The sequence below is a fragment of the Stegostoma tigrinum genome, chromosome 2 (assembly GCF_030684315.1).
Source record: "Stegostoma tigrinum isolate sSteTig4 chromosome 2, sSteTig4.hap1, whole genome shotgun sequence".
NCBI lineage: Eukaryota > Metazoa > Chordata > Chondrichthyes > Orectolobiformes > Stegostomatidae > Stegostoma > Stegostoma tigrinum.
In genome coordinates, this window is record NC_081355.1 from 159,575,341 (window position 1) to 159,598,872 (window position 23,532).

Genomic DNA, 23,532 nt, shown 5'->3' on the forward strand with positions numbered 1-23,532 from the left:
ACATGGACAAATTTTAACTTAGTGGGTTTGTTCAGATTTCATGAATGCATTGAGGCAGCTTGGTGGTACCAGTGACTGCCGCACAGCACTGAAGGACCTGGGTTCGATTCCACCCTCGGGCGACTGTCTGTCTGTGTGGAGTTTGCACAGTCTCCCTGTGTCTGTGTGGGTTTCCTCCAGGTGCACCAGTTTCCTCTCGCAGTCCAAAGATGTGTAGGTTAGGTGGACTGGCCAAGAAAATTGCCCCATGATGTGTAGGTTAGGACCTCTCTAGCTTCAAATAATGTTGATCTCGCTTTGTGCGCCTCCTGTGCAGCTATAACCTTGTACGCCTCACTCTGTCTAAACACTCTATGATTTGCATGTCCTTGTTTGCTACAATCTGCCAGCAAAACAAAACTTTTCACTGTACTTAGGTACATGTGATTACAATAAATTAAATCAAATCAAGATTAACTAAGGTAAATACTAAGTTAAGGGGATGGGGTGGCTCTGGGATGCTGTTTGGAGGGTCAGTGTAGACTTGATGGGCCAAAAAGCCTCCTTCTGCACTATTCCACGTCTATCTCGCTGTCTGTGATTTCTTACACAGGCTTCTTTATGAAAGGGACATTTTGCTGTTGTGTTCAGTACTGCAGTGTTTCTATTTTCACACATTTCTCTAAATTAATTCTTCGCGAAACTCCTCCTTTCACTGTATTTTAACTAGCATTCCCCCTCCTTCCATTACCTATTCATATTTCCATTACCTGGTCCTATGGCCCTTTTCTCTTTACGGTAAGTTATCATACACAGACTAAATCTAGTCACCATGTCTACAGAGTATAAGGTGAAAATGTTTTTTCCTGGTTCCAAACTTTAGCAAGTCCATTGTTTACAGCTTGTTAAGGTCTGTTGTTAATGGCGACTCTTAATCCTGCATCTTTCAGTAGGATTTCTAACCTATGAAAAGCTGGGTAGCAAAACTGCTATTGTAGATTTAAGATATTTAGCCTTTCTTTTCCTTTAAACTTCGGTCTCCTGATGACAATAATAGCTGCTTAATATTTTGATTTGGGAATCTATTTCTTGCTAAGAGACTGTTATAAGGCTCTTGCTGTCTCATGAGCAAACACGTTGACTTCCCAGAAACGTTGCTGTGTTCCATGTACAGTTACATTTGAACCTTAATCATGAATGGCCTGCTTAACAGTAAGGGCGTTTCACTTCAACCTGCACCTGTGCTGATAATGAGGTTTAAACCAGATACTTTACAGGGAATTGCAATTTTTTTTAGTGACTTAAGAATGTTGTCACCCCAAAACTTGCTGAAGCTAGAAGTCTCAAATTTCTTAATCTTACCCTGGGCCTAATTATTGAAAGAATCTGTTTGAAAAGGCATCTGATCAAGTCCACACACTCTGGATACACACCCACTGTTCAGTACTAACTAGGTACGTTCCCATGAGAAATAAATACAGTTTATCCAAAGCTAGAGTACTCCCAGGATGACTAAGGATATTGATGAGAAATTAAAGTAGAAAAAGCAGGCACATGAGGCACCCGGAACAAAAATAACAATAAAAATAAGGAAGAAGATCTCAAATACAGGAGAGAGGCTAAGGCTGGAATAAGGAAGGCTAAGATGAAGTATGAGGAAAGGGTGGCAGGCTGCTCTAGACAAACAGTAAAATATTCATCAAGCATATTAACAGTGAAGGATAGTGTGTGGACGATAAGGAATAAGCAGGGCAAGCTGCTCACTGAAGGAAAGGGTATGGCAGAGATACTAAATGAATACTTTGCACCTGTCATTACCAAATTAGAAAATGGTGACAAAAACTGAAGTTGCTGGAAAAGTTGAGCAGGTCTGGCAGCATCTGTAAAGAAAAAAAAAGTTAATGTTTCAGGTTGGATGATCCTTCCTCAGAACCGATCACGTGATCTCCATCAGTTCCGAGGAAGGGTCACCAGACCCAAAACGTTAACTCTGATTTCTTTACTTCACAGATGCTGCCAGACCTGTTGAGCTTTTCCAGAAACTTCTGTTTTTGTTCCTGATTTACAGCATCCATAGTTCCTTCATTTTTTTTCAGAAAATGATGACGATAGCCTGGTTGAAGATGTGGGTGATAAATACAGAATAGGTGATGAAAAGGCTGATAGAAGGGTAGGTAGACAAATTGCCAGGCCATGCATTGTGATGCATTCTAGATTACTGAGAAAGTTAAGGGAGCAAATTGTGGACAGAGATTTCCCAGGCCTCTCTGAACACAGGATTAGTCCTGGGGTTTGGAGAATTGCAAGTGTGGCACTGTTGTTTAAGAAAGGAACAAAGGGTAACCCATGACACTACAGACCTGTCAACTTGACATCAATCAAAACTAATGCAGGCCATAATACAGGATAAGGTGAATGTATATTTAGAGAAAAATAAGTTAATTTTCGAGTCAAAGTGTGGGGCTGGATGAACACAGCAGGCCAAGCAGCATCACAGGAGCAGGAAGGCTGATGTTTCGGGCCTAGACCCTTCATCAGAAACAGGGGAGGGGAAGGGGGTTCTGAAATAAATAGGGAGGGAGGGGGAGGTGGATAGAAGATGGATAGAGGAGAAGATAGGTGGCTTTGTCAAGTGCAGGTTATGTCTGAGTTCTTCGCTGAGGTTACACAGGCAGTGGAGGAGGGTAATGCAGTGTATGTTGTACATTTGGACTTTCAGAAAGTATTTGATCTGGTGCCACATGGCAGTGTGGTTCACAAGTGAGCAATGTTTGGGATTGATAGGTCCTGGGCAGCATGGATTAGAAGTTGGCTAAACGTTAGTAAACAGACAGTAGGTATAGTTGGAGACAAGTTGGAAGTGATGTTCCCTGGTGATCTGTGCTTGTTCGGATTTAAGTAAACAATTTGGAAATTGTTGCTGAGAGCAAAGTCTTTAAATCCATATATGATATTAAGCTAGGGAGAGTAGTGAATTATAAGGATGATCGTGAGTGACTTCAGACGGACATTGACAGGTTGGCCACATGGGCAGACACCTGGCAGACACATTTCAATGCAGAGAAATGTTTGGTAATGCATTTTGGTAGAAGAAACATGGAGAGACAATACAAGCTCAATGGTACTGGATGGCACGGTGGCTCAGTGTTTAGCACTGCTGCCTCACAGCGTCAGGGATACAGGTTCGATTCCAGCCTCAGGCGACTGTGTGGAGTTTGCACATTCTCCCCGTGTCTGCGTTGGTTCCCTCTGGGTGCTCCGGTTTCCTCCCACAGTCCAAAGATGTGTAGGTTAGGTGGATTGGCTTTGGGAAATGCAGCATCCCAGCGATAGGGTGGAGGTGTGGTTCTGGGTTGAATGCTGTTTGGAGGGTTAGTGAAACTTGATGGGCTGAATGGCCTGCTTCCAAACTGTTGGGATTCTGTGATAGGTATGACTTTGAAGGGAATACAGGAGTAGACAGCCTGTGGAGTTCACATGCATGATTCACAGAGTCCCTACAGTGTGGAAACCAGCCATTTGGCCCATCAAGTCCAGATCACCCCTCTGAAGAGCATCATATCCAGACCCATCCCCCTGTCCATGCAATCCCATGTCTAACCTAAACATCCCTGATCACTATGGGCAATTCACCCAGCCTGCACATCTTTGGACTCTGGGAGGAAACCGGAGCACCCGGAGGAAACCCACGCAGACACGGGGAGAATGTGTAAGCCGCACACAGTTGCCTGAGGGTGGAACCAAACCCGAGTCCCTGACACTGAGGCAGCAGTGCTAACCTCTGAGCTACTGAGCCGCCCAAATCCTGATTCACTGACTGGGAAATGAAGCCAGACCACGGCAGTGAAAGTGTCAAATTCTAACCACTGGACCGTGTGGATTCTCCGAAGGCGGCCACGCAACGGGGTATATAAGCGAGGAAGTGATGCTACACCTCTACAATCGATTAGTCTGCATTTGGGGTATTGTGTTCAGTTCAGGGCACCTTGTTTAAGTGAGGTTATTAAAGCCCTGGAGGGCATTCAAAGGAGATTTGGTGGAATGATACCAGGAATGAGGGATTTTGGATACAAGGAAAGATTAGAGAGACTGGGCTTGTTCTTGAGCAGAGAAGATGAAGAGGTGACCTCATTAAGGTGTTCAAAATGATGAATAATTTTGATGGGGGAATCTATAAATTGCTTTGAGCAAAGATTATTTTACCTTTAATATTTCTTATTTCCAGCCAAATTGTCTCTACATCTTGATCTTCTGAACCATGATATTTATCCTCTGATCTGTTCTTTTATTAACAAAACAATTTTTTCACAGTCCAAACGATGTGCAGGTTAGGGTGGTTTGGCGATGTTAAATGGCCCATAGTGCCCAGGGATGTGCAGGCTGGGTGGATTATCCATGGGTAATGCATGGCTATGGGGATAGAGTAGGGATGTGGGTCTGGGTGGGATGCTGTTCAGAGGGTTGGTGTGGACTCAGTGGGCTAAATGGCCTGTTTCCAGACCTTAGCGATTCTATGACGATATGTTGTCCATAAATTATAATAATTATCCATACCTTTCTCAATGTCCAAATTTTGAGCCTCTCGCCCTGTGAGTGCTTCACACCGGATCTTGCTTCTCATAGGAAATGAGTGGCAAAGCCATACTTTCCCCTTTGATCACGTTCTAACCTGTGTCCACACATCAGCTTCAGTTTTCCATCGATCAGGATGCTCATCTTTGCAGAATGCCAACGGGAAATTGTATCCCTAAAGTTTACACATCATTTCCGCTGTTCTCCTCAAAAGTAACTCAAATTACAACTTTCTGTCTGAAAGGAAGAAATTAGCCAACCATCCTCTACAATCGATAATAGGTCAACCCAAGCACGAGAGAGAGACAGGCAGCAAAGACACGGTTCTTTGTGGATAAAGTTTATTGATTACACAGTGTTACAGCTCCTTCCACCCCGCAGTGCTTCCTTTGCATTGGTAATGTGCTCAGACAATTAACATTCACCACCTATTTCATCTTAACCTTAAATAAAGGCAGGAACAAATTTAACAATGTGATTGATCAGATACGAACATGTAACATGTGTTACCCTGCTAAAGAAATGATGGATAGAGAATATCAGGATTTACTATCTTGTTAGCTTAACATCAGTAGTTTTTTTTCCCTGAAGTCGGGAGACTGTCTAAATCTCCTGTTTAATTTTTTTCCCTTTTGTTAACCCCACACCACAGCAGAAGTGCTTATTTTTCCTTGTGTGTGTGTAAGTGCAGGGACTCAGCGAAGATACCACAGTGTAAAAGACTTTATTCAATATTTCCACCAGCTGGAAAACTGTGGCCAGGGCATCAGTAACAAGCAAAGCCCAATGGTGGTTATGCTCTGACTTTAGAATGAGGCAAAATGCTGGAATCCATAATTTAATGTCCTTTGCAAGGTAAAGGTTTTTGACAAATCGGTTTTCACTAGCTGTTGAAATGCAGAGGCAAGGAACATAGTGTTTTAAGATTTTCAAATTGACTACCCAGTTAGATTACTGGCCTCTCTAGCTGGCAGTGCTGAAGTTCAGCTGATATGACTGCACAAAGTGAAAAAGCACAGAGTTAGCAGCTCAAGAACAATTCCTCTGTAAATCGCTAAGTGGTGGAATTCAGTGAGAGGGAAGGACTATTCTGATCTACAAAAAAAAACAGGAGTGGACTGCGAGAGGGAGCTGGAGAACAGTAGTGTGATGTGAGAGCTGAACCTTGGAAGCACAAGCGAGGTGAGAAGATCGGTGAATGGTTGTTGATTTACAACAGTTTAAACTGGTATTGAGGAGATAGGTGCTGTGTTAAATTTACAGCTTAACTAATTAAACCACTTGATAATTGTTCAGTAATACTCGAAACGTCATTATTTAAGTAAATCACACGCTTATTGACACCAGTTTGATGTGTAGCAATCACATCTGCAGCTTGAGGAACATCAGCTCAGAGTCAGGGAGATTCCTCAGTGCAGAGAAAAGTTAACCGAAGCAGCTCCAGGCCCTGGGCCAGGGTCTCTGATTCAGCTGTTGATAAGGGGCAAGAGCATGTAGCAGGGATCTAAAAGCTAGTCCTACAGTTCAGATACAGGCCATTGGGCCCATTGAATCTGCACCAGCCGTCCGAACAGCATCCCACCCTATCTCCATAAGCCCCCCTTATCACAGCTAATCCATCCAGCCTGCACACTCTGGGTAATTTAGCACGGCCTATCCACCCTAACCTGCACATCTTTGGACTGTGGGAGGAAACCCACGCAGACACGGGGAGAATGTGCAAACTCTACACAGACCGAGAGTGGAATCGAGCCCGGGTCCCTGGTGCTGCGAGGCAGCCGTGTTAACCACTGAGCCACCGTATCGCCCCTTTGAACAACACGTTTGTGGTTCTTGCAAACTGCATGGGTGAGAACCCGTGGTATCATTACACTGGGGGAAATTCACCTGGAGGTTGTAAAAAGGGCCAAAGTTTTACTAAGGGCTCTGAAGGTAGTGCTACAGATACAGTTCTCAGCAGCATATAGCCCAAAGGCAGTGCTGTGTGCCCAGTGCCAGCGTCAAGGATTGCTGCCTTTGGCTGGAAAGGAGCTTACATTGAACGGAAGGAAAGAACGTAGATGCTGTGATCCATGCAGGTACCAAAGACATTGGTGCAAGAGAAGAAGTTCTACCCACGGGAAGGGAAGGGGCAGCTAGGGCCAAATTAACATGCAGATGTAGAAAGGTCATGACATGTGGATTTCTGTCTGAGTCAGAAATTAGATCAGAGCTGTATATGTGGCTGAAAGACTGTCATGGGGAGAACAGGTTTTAATTCTCAGGCACTGACAGAAGCCAGAGCAAGGGAATGAGAGATTTATCATTATTACGGCCTTCACCTGAGTGTGTGTGTGTGTGTGTGTGTGTGTGTGTGTGTGTGTGTGTGTGTGTGTGTGTGTGTGTGTGTGTGTGTGCGCGCACGCACGCACGTGTATGAGTGATATGGAAAATCAAAGATAAAGGACAAAGTAATAGTACAGAAAAACAGAGCAGGGTGATGATGAATGCAAAGGTAGCTACAGAATACATTCAGAAGAATGCAAATATGGTCAGATTAGGGAGGGACAGTGAAAAGGCAGAAATTTCATGCTCTTTCTCTGAATATACATAGCACGTATAACAAGATGGGTCAGTTATTTGAACAAATAAGAGTAAAGCTGATATGACAGCCATTAAAAAGGCACGGTTGCAAGGTGACAAAGGCTCGGAATGAATACTGAAAGATATTTGACATTTCTGGAAGGACAGGAAGAAAAACGGTGAAGAGGTTGTTTTGTTAATAAAAGAACAAATCAGAGGATAAATATCAAGGTTCAGAAAGTTCAAGATGTCAAAAAAATTTTGCTCGAAATAAGAAATATTAAAGGGAAAATAATCTTTGCTCAAAGCAATTTATAGTATCCCTTGTAAGTAGATATACGACAGGACAGATATAAATCAAGAAACAATGGGAGCCTGTAAGAAAGATACACTGCAATAATCATGGGTGACTTTAATTTTGATTAGAAAATCAGATTGGCAAAGATAACCTGAAGGATGTTAGTAGCCTGTATTAGGACAGTTTGTTTTCAAACAACACACTTTGTAACCTGAAAGAGAAACAGAAATTGCTGGGAAAGCTCAGTAAGTCTGGCAGCATCTGTGGAGAGAAACCAGAGTTAACGTTTCATGTTGAGTGACCCTTCTTCAGACTTGTTCTGTAACCTAATAGGGAACAGGCTATTTTAAACCTGAGAGAGAATATATTAGTGCCTTTACAGTAAAAGAGCCCCTTAGGTAAGAATGATCATAACATGATAGAATTTCACATTCAGTTGCGAGTGAGAAATATTTGTCTATAATTAGTGCCCTAAAGTAACTGCAATTACAAGGATAAGAAGACAGTAAAAAGCAAAAGAACTGCGGATGCTGTAAATCAGAAACAAAAATAGAAATTGTTGGAAAAGCTCAGCAGGTCTGGCAGCGTCTGTGGAGAGAGAGGACCCTCCAAGAAAGGGTCACCAGACCTAAAATGTTAACTCTGTTTTCTCTCCACAGATGCTGCTAGACCTGCTGAGGTTTTCCAGCAACTTTCTGTTTGTTGTTGATTGACTAAGCAAATTGAGGAAATTGGGGTGGGGATACAAAATGTAAGCTGGTTAAAGGCATCTGCAGTTCCTACTATCTCTCAGTATTAAATTGTTTACCCACCATCCTTAAACTGAGACGCTCGGTTCTGGAGCCCTCCATCATCAGGAGCATCCTTCCTGTCTAATCCTGTTAGAATTTTATAGGTTTCCTTGAGATTTTCAAAACCTCCCACCCTACCCCCCCAACCAACCCCACAAAAATTTTTCTAAACTCCAGGGAATATAATCCCAACTAATTTAACCTCTTTTTATATGTCAGTCCTGTCATCCCCAGGATCAGCCTGGTAAACCTTTGCTACACTCCCTCAAGAGCAAGAGCATCCTTCCCCAGAAAAGGAGCACAAAACTGCACACAATATTCTAGGTGTGGCCTCACCAAGGCCCTGTATAACTGCAACAACACATCCCTGCTCCTGTACTCAACCTCTCGCAATGAAGGCCAACATATTATTTACATTTTTTACCACCTGCTACACCTGCATGCTTACCTTCAGCATCTGGTGCACAAGGACACCCAGGTTCCACTGTACACTCCCCTCTCTCCATTGCCATTCAGATAATAATCTGCTTCCTGTTTTTGCGACCAAAATTGATAACCTCACATTTACCCTCATTATCCTGCATCTGCCATGCACTTTACCACTCACTCAGCCTGTCCAAATCACAGTGAAGCATCTCTGAATCCTCCTCACAGCTCACCCTCCCACCCAGCTTTCGGTCATTTGCTAACGTGGAGATATTACATTTAGTCATTGCATCCACATCGTGAGTGTATATTGTGACCAGCTGGGATTGAAGCAGTGGATCCATACAGCGCCCCACTGGCCACGGTTCAGAAAAGAGTCTCACTTATCTCACTGTTTGTTTCTCGTCTGCCAACCCATTCTATACCCATTTTAATTCATTACCTCCAATCCCACACTCTGTAAATTTACACATTAATCTCTTCTGTGGGGCTTTGTCAAAAGCCTTCTGAAAGTCCAAGCAAATCACATCCCATGGGCTCCCCCTCATCAACTCTACTAGTTGTATTTTCAAAGAATTCAAGTTGATTTGTACAGCGTGATTCCCTTTTGGAATTCCATGCTGACTCTGTCCAATCCTGCTACTGTTTTCTAAGCGCTCAGCTATTAATTCTTTTATCATGGACTCTAGCATTTTCTCACTACCAATGTAAGGCTGTAATGCTCTGTTTTATCTCGACCTCTGTTTTAACATAGAGGGGTTACATTAGCTTCCAATCTGTATGTTGTGGGGGTGCTGTTGTTGGACTGGGGTGGACAAAGTCAGAAGTCAACTTGCCTCAGGCTTGTAAACATAGAAAGAAATGTTATTCTAACACAAGTTGTTACTTCAATCAAAGTGCAGTAAAAGAAAATACAATTCAGGAGCAGCGCTTCAAAAGCTTGTGTTTTCAAATAAACCTGTTGGGCTATAACCTGGTGTAGTGTGACTTCTGACTCTCTCCAATTTGTAGGAACGTAAAGAATGTCAAGTTCTTATAGAACCTTGAGAGATGACTAATCTGTCCACTACTTCGAGGGCCACTTCCTGAAGTGCACTGGGACAGAGATTGGCAGGTCCTTGAGATTTATCAGCCTCAGTCACATCAATTTCCAAAACATCATTTCTCCACTAATACAGATTTGCCTCTTAGTAAACCCTGTGTTCCCCAACATTTCTAGTATGTTATTGTGAACAGAGAACCAAATTATGCATTTCGTTGATCAGCTGTTTCGTTGTCGCTTTTATAAATGGCCCTGTTTGTGACTGTAGGGGACTTCATTCGTCTCTACCCATCTTTTTGTTTTCACACACTACAGAAACTTTGACAGTCAGTTTGTAAGTTGCCCACAAGCTTACTCTCGTGCTCGATTTTCCTTTTCTTAATCAATCCCTTTTGTCATCCTTTTGCTGAATTCTAAATGCTCTCACTCCTCAGATCTGTTGGTCTTCTGGCTTGCATAGAGAATCTAAAACTAAGGGCCACTGTTTAAAAATCAGAGATTGCCCACTTAGTAGCCAATAAGACAAGAAAATTCTCTTCCATCACAGTGAGTCTTTGAGAAGGTGGTGGAACCAGAGTCCTTGCATATTTTAAAAGCAGACGTAGGCAGATTCTTGACAAACATGGGGGTGCAAAGTTATGATGGAATTGATGGGTACGTAGATTTGGGGTTACAGTCAGATCAGGCTTGAACTTACTGAATGGTGGAACAGGCTGGAGGGAGTGAAAGGCCTGGTCCTATTCTCATTTCTTGTGAATCTTTGAAATTCTGAAGCCCAGGGACCTGCGAATGTTCACTTGGTCATCGAGTATATTCCAGCCAGAGGTTGACAGATTTTTGGCCAGGCGGGGAATAAGAGGATACAGAGATACAGTGAGGAATTAGCGTTAAGATTGAGGATCAGGCTCAAAGGACCAAATGCCTTTCATCTTCTCTTCAGACTTAAAACTCTGCAGCCATCTGATCTTGACATTGATTTTCGACTGGAACATCTGCCCCATTTTTGTTTTGTACACTTGCTTTTCCCCACAACTTCAGTTTTAAATTCTCCTTTACTCATTCGCCCTGCTTCCTAGTGCCCTCCACCCCCGAATGGATTTTTCCATCCTTGATTCTACCCATTAACCTTCGGTTTGACCTTTGCACCTTGAACCTATTGATTGTCCTGACCCCGCTCTACCCCACAGCAGATCTTCCCTTTAGCCACCCCCACTATTTTCGCAAACCCTACTTTTACATTTCTAGCCTTCCTAATATTCTGAAGGGTCACTGACCTGAACCATTCATTTTGTCTCCCTAGCCACACTTGTTTGTCACAATAAATGAATGACTTAGCTTGAGGAAACTGAATGTACTGTTGCCAAGTTTGTGGATGACATGAAAATAGATGGACAGGCAAGTGGTGGAGATGACACGCAGAGTCTGCAGAGGGATACTGACAGGTTAAGTGAATGGGAAAAGACTTGGCAGATGAAAAATAATGTGAGGTAAAGTGTGGTTACGCCTTTGGCAGGAAGAGTAGAGGAGCTGAATATTATTTGAATGGAGAAAGACTGCAGAAAGCTACAGAACAGAAGGATTTAGGAGTCTTCATGCATGAATTAGAGGAAGTTAACGTGCAAGTTCAGTGGGTGATGGGAAAGGCAAATGGAATTGTGGCCCTTAGTTTGAAAAGGGCACAGGGTATAAAAATAGGGAGGTTTTACTAAATCTGTTCAAGGCACTAGTTGGGCCTCAGCTGGAATACTGTGAAGAGTTTTGGCTCCCTTATCGAAGAGAAGATATTCTGCCATAGCAGGCATCCAGAGAAGGTTCAGTCAGCTGATCCAGGGTGGGGACGGACTGCCGTACGAAGAGACGTTGAGTGGGCTGGGTCTATGCTCGTTGGAGATTGGATGAATGACATGTACAAGATTTTTAGGGGACTTGACAAGATAGATGTGGAGAGGGTGTTTTCCCTCGTGGGAGAGCCTAGGACCTGAGGCCATCATTACAGAATAAGGGGTTACTCAGTTGAGACAGAGGTAAGGAGAAATTTCTTCTTTCAGAAGGTACTGATTCTGTGCAATATTTAAGAATTTTTATTGTTGAGATTGACACGTTTTAATATTGTGAGGGAATTAGTGGTTCTGGGAAAAGGCAGGAAAATGGAGTTGAGGATTATCAAATCTGTCATGATCTCACTGAATGGCGAGGCAAATTCAATGGGCTGAATGGCCTACTTCCACTCCTATGACTACATGTGACGCGTGTTATCAGCAATTCCTGTTTATTTATTTCAGATTTCCAGCATCCGCAATATTTTGCTGGAATGGTTGGAGTTCATCCCAGCATCATGAGACAAACTTTATCCCACAAGGGGAAAAATGAGGAGAATTCTGGTCATTTATCTTGTTTTCATTTGTGGGATCTTGTTGTGCACAAATTAGCAGCCGAGTTTCCTATATTGCAACAATGACAAGAATCACCATTAGCTGTAAAGTGCTTCAGAATGTTCTGAGGCAGTTGTCCTCATTGTGTGTAGTCAGGTCAGTGAGAGCTGGAGGGAGGGATGGATGGAAAGGAGAGTCCCCACAGACACGTAGGGCTATCCCTGTTTCTGGCATTTGCTGTCCGGGGACCTGAAAGGTGAAAAAGGGAAATCAGTCTCCCTCTGTCCCCCATGTTCTATTGAAATATCCCGAAGTTTGAATGGCAGAGGAAGGGTATTTTGCTGGAGTCTCAAGTTGATCTTGTTCACACTGACTCTTGAAACAGTCTATATTCGAACACACTTCCCCGTTCAGGAAAACACACTCCAGCCCTCTGATTCGCTGGCCCCGATCTTGGCAGATCTTCAAAACCGGCTGTCACATCTTCATCCCAGCCCCAACCTCCCCCTCCAGGCGTGTGCAACAGGAAGGTGTCCTGAACCAGAGAGAGAGAGAGAGACAGAACGTGAATCTGTGATGCCTGAGAATGAAAGTGAGAGGAGAGAGAGAGAAAGAGAGAGAGAGGTTGTGTGACAATGAGAGAGGGTATGAAAATGTGACTCTGTGATGGCTGAGAGAGAGAGTGAGTGAGTGAGTGAGTGAGAGAGAGCAAGAGACAGAGAGTGACAATGTGAGTCTGTGATGGCTGAGGATGAGAGAGAATGAGCGTTTGAGAGAGAGGGTGTGTGAGAAACAGAGAGACAGAGAGAGAGCGAGAGAATATAGAACATAGAACATAGAGCAGTACAGTATAGTACAGGCCCTTCAGCCCACCATGTTGTGCCGAACTTTTACCTGAAACCTAAGGTCCATCTAACCTCCACCCCTACCTTATACTATCAGCCATATGCCTATCTAATAGCCGCTTAAATGCCCCTAATGAGGCCGACTCCACTACCCTCTCCAGCAATGCATTCCACGCCCCGACCACTCTCTGAGTAAAGAACCTACCTCTGACGTCTCCCCTATATCTACCTCCACTCACTTTAAAACTATGCCCCCTCATAATAGCTACCTCAACCCTAGGGAAAAAGTCTCTGGCTGTCTCCTCTATATCTCTGATCATTTTGTACACCTCCATCAAGTCACCTCTCATCTTTCATCGTTCTAAAGAGAAAAGCCCTAGCTCTCTGTCTTCCCACCATTCCAGGCAACTTCCTGGTAAATCTCCTTTGCACCTTTTCCAACGCTTCCACATCTTTCCTGTAATGAAGTGACCAGAACTGGACACAATTCTCCAGATGTGGCTGAACCAGGCTTTTGTATAGCTGCAGCATAACTTCACGGCTCTTGAACTCAATCCCTCTATTAATGAAAGCTAACACACCATACGCCTTCTTAACAACTCTATCCACCTGGGTGGCAGCTTTCAGGGAACTGTGAACATGAAGCGCAAGATCCCTCTGCTCCTCCACACTGTCAAGAATCTTTACGTTATCCCTGTATTCTGCTTTCAAGTTTGTTCTTCCAAAAGGAATCAACTCGCACTTTTCAGGGTTAAACTCCATCTGCCACTTCTCAGCCCAGCTCTGCATCCTATCAATGTCCCTTTGTAACCTAGAACAGCCCTCCGCACTGTACACAACTCAATCCACTTTTGTATCGTCTGTGAACTTGCTAATCCACCCTTCCACTCCTTCATCCAAATCATTGACAAAAATCACAAATAGAAGAGGACCCAGAACAGATCCTTGTGGTACACCACTCATAACTGAGCACCATGTTGAATATTTTCCATCCACTACCATCCTTTGTCTTCTAAGGGTCAGCCAATTCTGAATCCAATCTGCCTCATTTCACCCTATCCCATGCCTCCTTAACTTCTGCATGAGCCTACCATGGGGAACCTTATCGAATGCCTTAAATCCATGTATACCACACCCACTGCTCCACCTTCATCCACGTATTTGGTCATCTCTTCAAAGAATTCAATAAGGTTTGTGAGGCATGATCTACCCCTCACAAATCCACGCTGAATATCACAAATCAAACTGTGCCTTTCCAAATGATCATAAATCCTGTCTCACAGAGCCCTTTCCAATAATTTGCCCATCACTGACGTAAGGCTAACTGGCCTGCAATTTCCAGGGTTATCCCTGTTCTCTTTTTTGAACAAGGGAATGGCGTTTGCCTCTTTCCAATCTTCTGCCACTATACCCGTGGACAGTGAAGACGAAAAGATCATCGCCAAAGGCCCTGCGATCTCTTCCCTCACTTCTCATAGAATCCTTGGATAAATCCCATCAGGCCCAGGGGACTTCTCTGTCTTCAACTTCCTCAGAATTCTAGCACGTCTTCTTTACTAACATCGACCTCCTCTAGCCTACCAGCCTGTTTCACAACTAGGTCCCTCTCAGTTGTGAATACCAAAGAAAAGTATTCATTAAGGACCTCTCCTATTTCTTTAGGCTCCGTAAACAAATTCCATTTACAGTCATTGATTGGCCCTAACCTTTCTCTGGTCATTCTCTTATTCCTCACGTACGTGTAAAAAGCCTTGGAGTTTTCCTTGATCCTACCTGCCAAGATTTTCTCATGTCCCCTTATAGCTCTCCTAAGCCCTTTCTTCAGCTCCTTCCTGGATAACCTGTATCCCTCTACAGCCTTTTCTGTTCCTTGTTTCCTAAACCTTACATAAACCTCCTTCTTCCTCTTAACCAGTCGTTCGACCTCTCTTGAAAACCAAGGCTCCCTCACTTGACCGCATCTTCCCTGCCTGCAAGGGACAAACATATCCAGCACACACAGTATGCATTCCTTAAACAATCTCCACATTTCAATAGTGCTCTTCCCTAACAGCATCTGTTCCCATTTTATGTTACCCAGTTCTTGCCAAACAGAACTGTAATTACCCTTCCCCCAATTATAAACCTTACCCTACTGTATGTATGAGTGATAATGGGAACTGCAGATGCTGGAGAATCCAAGATAACAAAGTGTGAAGCTGGATGAACAAAGCAGGCCAAGCAGCATCTCAGGAGCACAAAAGCTGACGTTTTGGGCCTAGACCCTTCATCAGAGAGGGGGATGGGGAGAGGGAACTGGAATAAATAGGGAGAGAGGGGGAGGTGGACCGAAGATGGAGAGAAAACAAGATAGGTGGAGAGGAGAGTATAGGTGGGGAGGTAGGGAGGGGATAGGCCAGTCCAGGGAAGATGGACAGGTCAAGGAGGCGGGATGAGGTGTAGGTAGGTAGGTTCCTCCCACCTTAAGCTGCACCTCCATTTCCTACCAATTGCACACGTTGTGGCTTCCTCTACATTGGGGAAACCAAGCGGAGGCTTGGGGATCGCTTTGCAGAACACCTCCGCTCAGTTCGCAACGAACAACTGCACCTCCCAGTCGCGAACCATTTTAACTCCCCCTCCCATTCCTCAGGCAACATGTCCATCATGGGCCTCCTGCAGTGCCACAATGATGCCAAACGAAGGTTGCAGGATCAGCAACTCATATTCCACTTGGGAACCCTGCAGCCCAATGGTATCAACGTGGACTTCACAAGCTTCAAAATCTCCCCTCCCCCCATTGCATCCCAAAACCAGTCCAGTTCGTCCCCTCCCCCCACTGCGTCCCAAAACCAGCCCAGCCTGTCTCTGCCTCCCTAACCTGTTCTTCCTCTCACCCATCCCTTCCTCCCACCTCAAGCCGCACCTCCATTTCCTACCTACTAACCTCATCCCACCTCCTTGACCTGTCCGTCTTCCCTGGACTGACCTATCCCCTCCCTACCTCCCCACCTATACTCTTCTCTCTACCTATCTTCTTTTCTCTCCATCTTCAGTCCACCTCCCCCTCTCTCCCTATTTATTCAAGAACCCTCACCCCATCCCCCTCTCTGATGAAGGGTCTAGGCCTGAAACGTCAGCTTTTGTGCTCCTGAGATCCTGCTGTGTTCATCCAGCTCCACACTTTGTTATCCTGCTGTATGTACCTATCCTTATCCCTGACTATTGTAAAAGTAACAGAGTTATGATCGCTCCTGCCAAAATGCTCTCCTACCAACAGGTCTAACATTTGGCCCAGTTTGTTGCCAAGCACCAAATCCAACATAACCTCCCCTCGTGTTGATCTAACTATATAAGTGTGTGTGAGAGTGTTTGAGAGAGAGAGAAAGTGAGACTGAGAGAGAAAGTGAGACTAAGAGAGAATGAGTGAGAGAGAGAGAGAGGCTGAGGCAAGGAGAGTGAAAATGTGAGTCTGTGATGGCTGAGAGTGAGACAGGGTGTGAGAGAGAGAGAGGGAGAGGGAGAGTGAGGGTGAGAGAGAGTGACCTTATCATCTGAGAGGTAGAAATGTGTGTGAAATGAAGCGGATTCAGTGTTGAGCAGAGATGTGAGCTGCTCAGTGAGACAGAGTTTCTGAATGAGATCGATGAGAAAGCCACTGTTCCCTTACCCCAGCACTAACAGCGACAGATGTCTTCGCTCCTAGGCTGATGGTCCTCCCATTCTTCCGAATCAGCAGGTTGAGTCCTCTGGCTCCTGGCTTCCCTCCTGCAGCAGGCATCGAAACCAAGATTAAACATACCAGAGAACGGATGCGGCTTTGTCTTTCCTGAACTATCCCACATCCCCACCTCCCAAACTGTCTCTCACTCTCACCAAACCCTTCATTCCCACCCCCCAAACTTCTCTCACTCTCCCCAGACCTCCATTCCCACCTCCCAAACTGCCTCTCACTCTCCCCTAACCCTCCATTCCCACCTCCCAAACCGCCTCTCACTCTTCCCAAGCCCCACATCCCCACCTCCTAAAATATCTCTCAACTCCATCATACTCCTTAAGCCCTCCACCTATCTTAAGAACGCAAGAATGACAGGCCATTAGAGAGTCTGAGTGTTACTGTATTGTGTGTGTGTGTATGAGAGAGTGCGAGAGTGAATGTGTGTTTGTATTTGAGAGTGTGTGTGCATGCGTATGTTGCTATATCTGAGTGTGTATGTGCATGTGTTACTGTATTCGAAAGTATGTATGTGTGTTACTGTATTTGAGAGTGCATGTGTGTGTGTGTGTGTGTGTGTGTGTGTGTATGTGTGTGTTGCTGTATTTGAGTGTGTGTGTGCGTGTGTGTGTGTGTGTGTTACTGTATTTGAGAGTGTGTTTGTGTTACCGCATTCAAGAGAGTGTATGTGTGTGTTACTGTGTTTGGGAGACTATGTGTGTATTACTGTATTCGAGAGAGTGTGTGAGTGTGTGTTTATTACTACATTCAAGTGTTTGTGTGTGTGTTATTGTATCTGAGAGAGTGCGTGCATGTTACGGTATTCGCGAACAGGTTTGTTTGTGTGTGTGTGTGTGTGTGTGTGTGTGTGTGTTGCTGGTCCTCCTGTTGCAATCTCCTTGTCCCCTAACCCATGGGAAGGTTTCTCTAGGTGTTACCGTTTAGTCCGTAGGGGCAGAAAGCTCTCCGTTCTGTCAGCACCGACAGGACGACTGTCTCTCGGAACAGCAGCTCCCGAATGACTCCATCACCCCCAGGATGGCGACCTTTACCCCCTGATCCTCGGTTCAGTTCAAATCTCTTCAGGATGATGGGATACCTGGGAATGAATCCAAGAAGGATGAAAGGAACTCACAAACTGAAGGCAGAAATGTGTGTTCCCAGCAATGTCAGGATTCTGTTACTGGGCTTGTAACTCAGAGAATAAGAGTTCAAAACTCCCCCGACCCCAGGCAAACCAGAACTTTGAATCTGGTTCTGTTACGAACCAATCAACAAGAAATTGCTGGTGTCAAAAAATGTGACCAAGTAACCACCTTAACAATTAAATTCTGGCCCGGTCTGGCTTGATTCCAAAACCAGTGACAACATTTGGTTTGGGAACGATACCTTTTCTCCAGGATTTCGGGGTCTGTGATCCGGGTGTTGGTCATGTGTGTGTGGACCCCTCCTCGCCCATCCCAGTGAGGGCCTGCTCCGGACCCTCCGGCTACTGTTTCATAATAACCAATTCGCTCATTACCAAAGGTGATGTTGTTCATGCAGCCCTGGGAACAAGAAACAGGGAGGGAGGGAAGGAGACAGAGCGCGGCCATGGGAGGAAGCGAGGGAGACAGATGGAGAGAGATCAAATGAGGGAGGGATGGAATGACGGAAGGGAGGAGAGAGGGAGCGAGGCAGAGAGTGAGAAGATAAAGAAATTACGGAGTCAGATGCGGGACAGAAGCAGAGTTATTGATATACCGACCACGGACGGGAAACAGGGAAGATTACCACAATTACATATAGTTTATAGTTCACTTTAAGCTCAATATTGGTCCCAGGATACCAAGGAATCTCCCTGCTCTCCTTTTACATCCAGTTCAGAGAACAGGCAGGGTTTTACTTGAACTTCCCATGCAAAAGATATAACTCCGACAGTGCCCACTCCCTCAGCACTGACCCTCCGACAGTGCCCACTCCCTCAGCACTGACCCTCCAACAGTGCCCACTCCCTCAGCACTGACCCTCCGACAGTGCCCACTCCCTCAGCACTGACCCTCTGACAGTGCCCACTCCCTCAGCACTGACCCTCCGACAGTGCCCACTCCCTCAGCACTGACCCTCCAACAGTGCCCACTCCCTCAGCACTGACCCTCCAACAGTGCCCGCTCCCTCAGCACTGACCCTCCCAATGTGCCCACTCTGTCAGCACTGACCCTCTGACAGTGCCCACTCCCTCAGCACTGACCCTCCAACAGTGCCCACTCCCTCAGCACTGACCCTCCAACAGTGCCCGCTCCCTCAGCACTGACCCTCCCAATGTGCCCACTCTGTCAGCACTGACCCTCCGACAGTGCCCACTTCCTCAGCACTGACCCTCTGAAAGTGCAGCGCTGACCCTCTGACTGTGAGGCGCTCCCTCAGCTCTGACCCTCCGACAGTGCGGTGCTCACTCAGCAGTGACCCTCCAACAGTGCCCACTCCCTCAGCACTGACCCTCCAACAGAGCAGCGCTCCCTCAGCACTGACCCTCCGACAGAGCGGCGCTCCCACAGCACTGACCCTCTGACTGTGAGGCGCTCCCTCAGCACTCACCCTCCAAGAGGGCCCACTCCCTCAGCACTGACCCTCCAACAGTGCAGCGCTGCATCAGCGCTGACCCTCCGACAGTGCGACACTCCCTCAGCGCTGAGCCTCCAACAGTGCAGTGCTCCCTCAGCACTGACCCTCCGACAGGGCGGCACTCCCTCAGCACTGACCCTCCGACTGTGAGGCGCTCCGTCAGAACTCACCCTCCAAGATGGCCCACTCCCTCAGCACTGACCCTCCTACAGTGCGGCGCTCCCTCAGCACTGACCCTCCTACAGCGTGGCGCTCCCTCAGCACTGACCCTCCGACAGTGCCCACTCCCTCAGCACTGACCCTCCGACAGTGCGGCGCTCCCTCAGCACTGACCCTCCGACAGTGCCCACTCCCTCAGCACTGACCCTCTGACAGTGCCCACTCCCTCAGCACTGACCCTCCTACAGTGCGGCGCTCCCTCAGTACTGACCCTCCGACAGTGCCCACTCCCTCAGCACTGACCCTCCTACAGTGCGGTGCTCCCTCAGCACTGACCATCCGACAGTGCCCGCTCCCTCAGCACTGACCCTCCGACAGTGCGGCACTCCCTCAGCACTGACCCTCCGACAGTGCCCGCTCCCTCAGCACTGACCCTCCGACAGTGCCCGCTCCCTCAGTACTGACCCTCCGACAGTGCCCACTCCCTCAGCACTGACCCTCCTACAGTGCGGTACTCCCTCAGCACTGACCATCCGACAGTGCCTGCTCCCTCAGCACTGACCCTCCGACAGTGCGGCACTCCCTCAGCACTGACCCTCCGACAGTGCCCGCTCCCTCAGCACTGACCCTCCGACAGTGCCCGCTCCCTCAGCACTGACCCTCCGACAGTGCCCACTCCCTCAGCACTGACCCTCTGACAGTGCGGTGCTTTCTCAGCACTGACTCTCCGACAGTGCCCGCTTCCTCAACACTGGCCCTCTGTTACTGCCCACGCCCTCAGCACTGACCCTCTGACAGTGCCCACTCCCTCAGCACTGACCCTCTGACAGTGCGGTGCACTCTCAGCACTGACCCTCCGACAGTGCCCACGCCCTCAGCACTGACCCTCCGACAGTGCCCACGCCCTCAGCACTGACGCTCCGACAGTGCCCACTTCCTCAGCACTGACCCTCCGAAAGGGCAGCGCTGACCCTCTGACTGTGAGGTGCTCCCTCAGCTCTGACTCTCCAACAGTGCGGTGCTCCCTCAGCACTGACCCTCCAACAGTGCCCACTCCCTCAGCACTGACCCTCCAACAGAGCGGCGATCCCTCAGCACTGACCCTCCCAATGTGCCCACTCTGTCAGCACTGACCCTCCGACAGTGCCCACGCCCTCAGCACTGACGGTCCGACAGTGTCCACTTCCTCAGCACTGACCCTCCGAAAGTGCAGCGCTGACCCTCTGACTGTGAGGCGCTCCCTCAGCTCTGACCCTTCGACAGTGCGGTGCTCCCTCAGCAGTGACCCTCCAACAGTGCCCACTCCCTCAGCACTGACCCTCCAACAGAGCAGCGCTCCCTCAGCACTGACCCTCCGACAGAGCGGCGCTCCCACAGCACTGACCCTCTGACTGTGAGGCGCTCCCTCAGCACTCACCCTCCAAGAGGGCCCACTCCCTCAGCACTGACCCTCCGACAGTGCAGCACTGCCTCAGCGCTGACCCTCCGACAGTGCGGCACTCCCTCAGCGCTGAGCCTCTAACAGTGCAGTGCTCCCTCAGCACTGACCCTCCGACAGGGCGGCACTCCCTCAGCACTGACCCTCCGACTGTGAGGCGCTCCCTCAGCACTCACCCTCCAAGAGGGCCCACTCCCTCAGCACTGACCCTCCAACAGTGCAGCGCTGCGTCAGCGCTGACCCTCCGACAGTGCGGCACTCCCTCAGCGCTGAGCCTCCAACAGTGCAGTGCTCCCTCAGCACTGACCCTCCGACAGGGCGGCACTCCCTCAGCACTGACCCTCCGACTGTGAGGCGCTCCGTCAGAACTCACCCTCCAAGAGGGCCCACTCCCTCAGCACTGACCCTCCGACAGTGCAGCGCTGCCTCAGCACTGACCCTCCTACAGTGTGGCGCTCCCTCAGCACTGACCCTCCGACAGTGCCCACTCCCTCAGCACTGACCCTCCGACAGTGCGGCGCTCCCTCAGCACTGACCCTCCAACAGTGCCCACTCCCTCAGCACTGACCCTCTGACAGTGCCCACTCCCTCAGCACTGACCCTCCGACAGTGCCCACTCCCTCAGCACTGACCCTCCAACAGTGCCCACTCCCTCAGCACTGACCCTCTGACAGTGCCCACTCCCTCAGCACTGACCCTCTGACAGTGCCCACTCCCTCAGCACTGACCCTCCGACAGTGCCCGCTCCCTCAGCACTGACTCTCCGATAGTGCCCACTCCCTTAGCACTGGCTCTCCGACAGTGCCCGCTCCCTCAGCACTGAGTCTCTGACAGTGCCCACTCCCTCAGCACTGACCCTCCGACAGTGCCCACTCCCTCAGCACTGACCCTCCGACAGTGCAGCACTGCCTCAGCGCTGACCCTCCGACAGTGCGGCACTCCCTCAGCGCTGAGCCTCCAACAGTGCGGCGCTCCCTCAGCACTGACCCTCCGACAGTGCCCACTCCCTCAGCACTGACCCTCCTACAGTGCGGCGCTCCCTCAGCACTGACCCTCCGACAGGGCGGCACTCCCTCAGCACTGACCCTCCGACTGTGAGGCGCTCCGTCAGAACTCACCCTCCAAGAGGGCCCACTCCCTCAGCACTGACCCTCCTACAGTGCGGTGCTCCCTCAGCACTGACCCTCCTACAGTGTGGCGCTCCCTCAGCACTGACCCTCCGACAGTGCCCACTCCCTCAGCACTGACCCTCCGACAGTGCCCACTCCCTCAGCACTGACCCTCCGACAGTGCCCACTCCCTCAGCACTGACCCTTCGACAGTGCCCACACCCTCAGCACTGACCCTCCGACAGTGCCCACTCCCTCAGCACTGACCCTCCGACAGTGCCCACACCCTCAGCACTGACCCTCCGACAGTGCCCACTCCCTCAGCACTGACCCTCCGACAGTGCCCACTCCCTCAGCACTGACCCTCCGACAGTGCCCACACCCTCAGCACTGACCCTCTGACTGTGCCCGCTCCCTCAGCACTGACCCTCCGACAGTGCCCACTCCCTCAGCACTGACCCTCCGACAGTGCCCACTCCCTCAGCACTGACCCTCCGACAGTGCCCACTCCCTCAGCACTGACCCTCTGACAGTGCCCACTCCCTCAGCACTGACCCTCTGACAGTGCGGTGCACTCTCAGCACTGACCCTCCGACAGTGCCCACGCCCTCAGCACTGACCCTCTGACAGTGCCCACTCCCTCAGCACTGACCCTCCGACAGTGCCCACGCCCTCAGCACTGACGCTCCGACAGTGCCCACTTCCTCAGCACTGACCCTCCAACTGTGAGGCGCTCCCTCAGCACTCACCCTCCAAGAGGGCCCACTCCCTCAGCACTGACCCTCCTACACTGTGGCGCTCCCTCAGCACTGACCCTCCGACAGTGCCCACTCCCTCAGCACTGACCCTCCGACAGTGCCCACTCCCTCAGCACTGACCCTCCTACAGTGCGGCGCTCCCTCAGCACTGACCTTCCGACAGTGCCCACTCCCTCAGCACTGACCCTCTGACAGTGCCCACTCCCTCAGCACTGACCCTCCTACAGTGCGGCGCTCCCTCAGCACTGACCCTCTGACAGTGCCCACTCCCTCAGCACTGACCCTCCGACAGTGCCCACTCCCTCAGCACTGACCCTCCTACAGTGCGGCGCTCCCTCAGCACTGACCCTCCTACAGTGCGGCGCTCCCTCAGCACTGACCCTTCGACAGTGCCCACTCCCTCAGCACTGACCCTCCGACAGTGCCCGCTCCCTCAGCACTGACCCTCCTACAGTGCGGCGCTTCCTCAGCACTGACCCTCCGACAGTGCCCGCTCCCTCAGCACTGACCCTCCGACAGTGCGGCACTACCTCAGCACTGACCCTCCGACAGTGCCCGCTCCCTCAGCACTGACCCTCCGACAGTGCCCGCTCCCTCAGCACTGACCCTCCGACAGTGCCCGCTCCCTCAGCACTGACCCTCCGACAGTGCCCGCTCCCTCAGCACTGACCCTCTGACAGTGCCCGCTCCCTCAGCACTGACCCTCCGACAGTGCCCGCTCCCTCAGCGCTGACCCTCCGACAGTGCCCGCTCCCTCAGCGCTGACCCTCCGATAGTGCCCGCTTCCTCAGCACTGACCCTTATCCCACCAGCTCTCACCTGTGAAGCTGCGCAAACCTCAAATGCTTTGAATATGACGTCGACGACTCGCTGTGATGTCAGC

General features: G+C 48.9%; 1 protein-coding gene across 8 annotated transcripts in view; it reads right to left on the minus strand.

Moving 5' to 3' along the window:
- Positions 1-4,887: 4,887 nt before the first annotated feature.
- Positions 4,888-23,532, minus strand: part of oplah (5-oxoprolinase, ATP-hydrolysing) — a 145,906-nt gene continuing 127,261 nt past the window's right edge. For 7 of the 8 annotated variants that reach the window (XM_059640705.1, XM_059640724.1, XM_059640700.1 and 4 more), the window contains 5 exons: positions 23,469-23,532; positions 17,971-18,128; positions 17,520-17,680; positions 16,537-16,634; positions 12,175-12,577 (listed from right to left, as the gene is read on the minus strand). The exon at positions 23,469-23,532 is cut by the window's right edge and continues 86 nt beyond it. In XM_059640705.1, the coding sequence (XP_059496688.1) occupies positions 12,407-12,577; positions 16,537-16,634; positions 17,520-17,680; positions 17,971-18,128; positions 23,469-23,532 (652 nt within the window). In that variant the 3' untranslated portion in view covers positions 12,175-12,406. Of the gene's footprint in view, positions 12,578-16,536; positions 16,635-17,519; positions 17,681-17,970; positions 18,129-23,468 lie in introns of all 8 variants that reach the window. The other variant, XM_059640718.1, reaches the window with a different exon arrangement.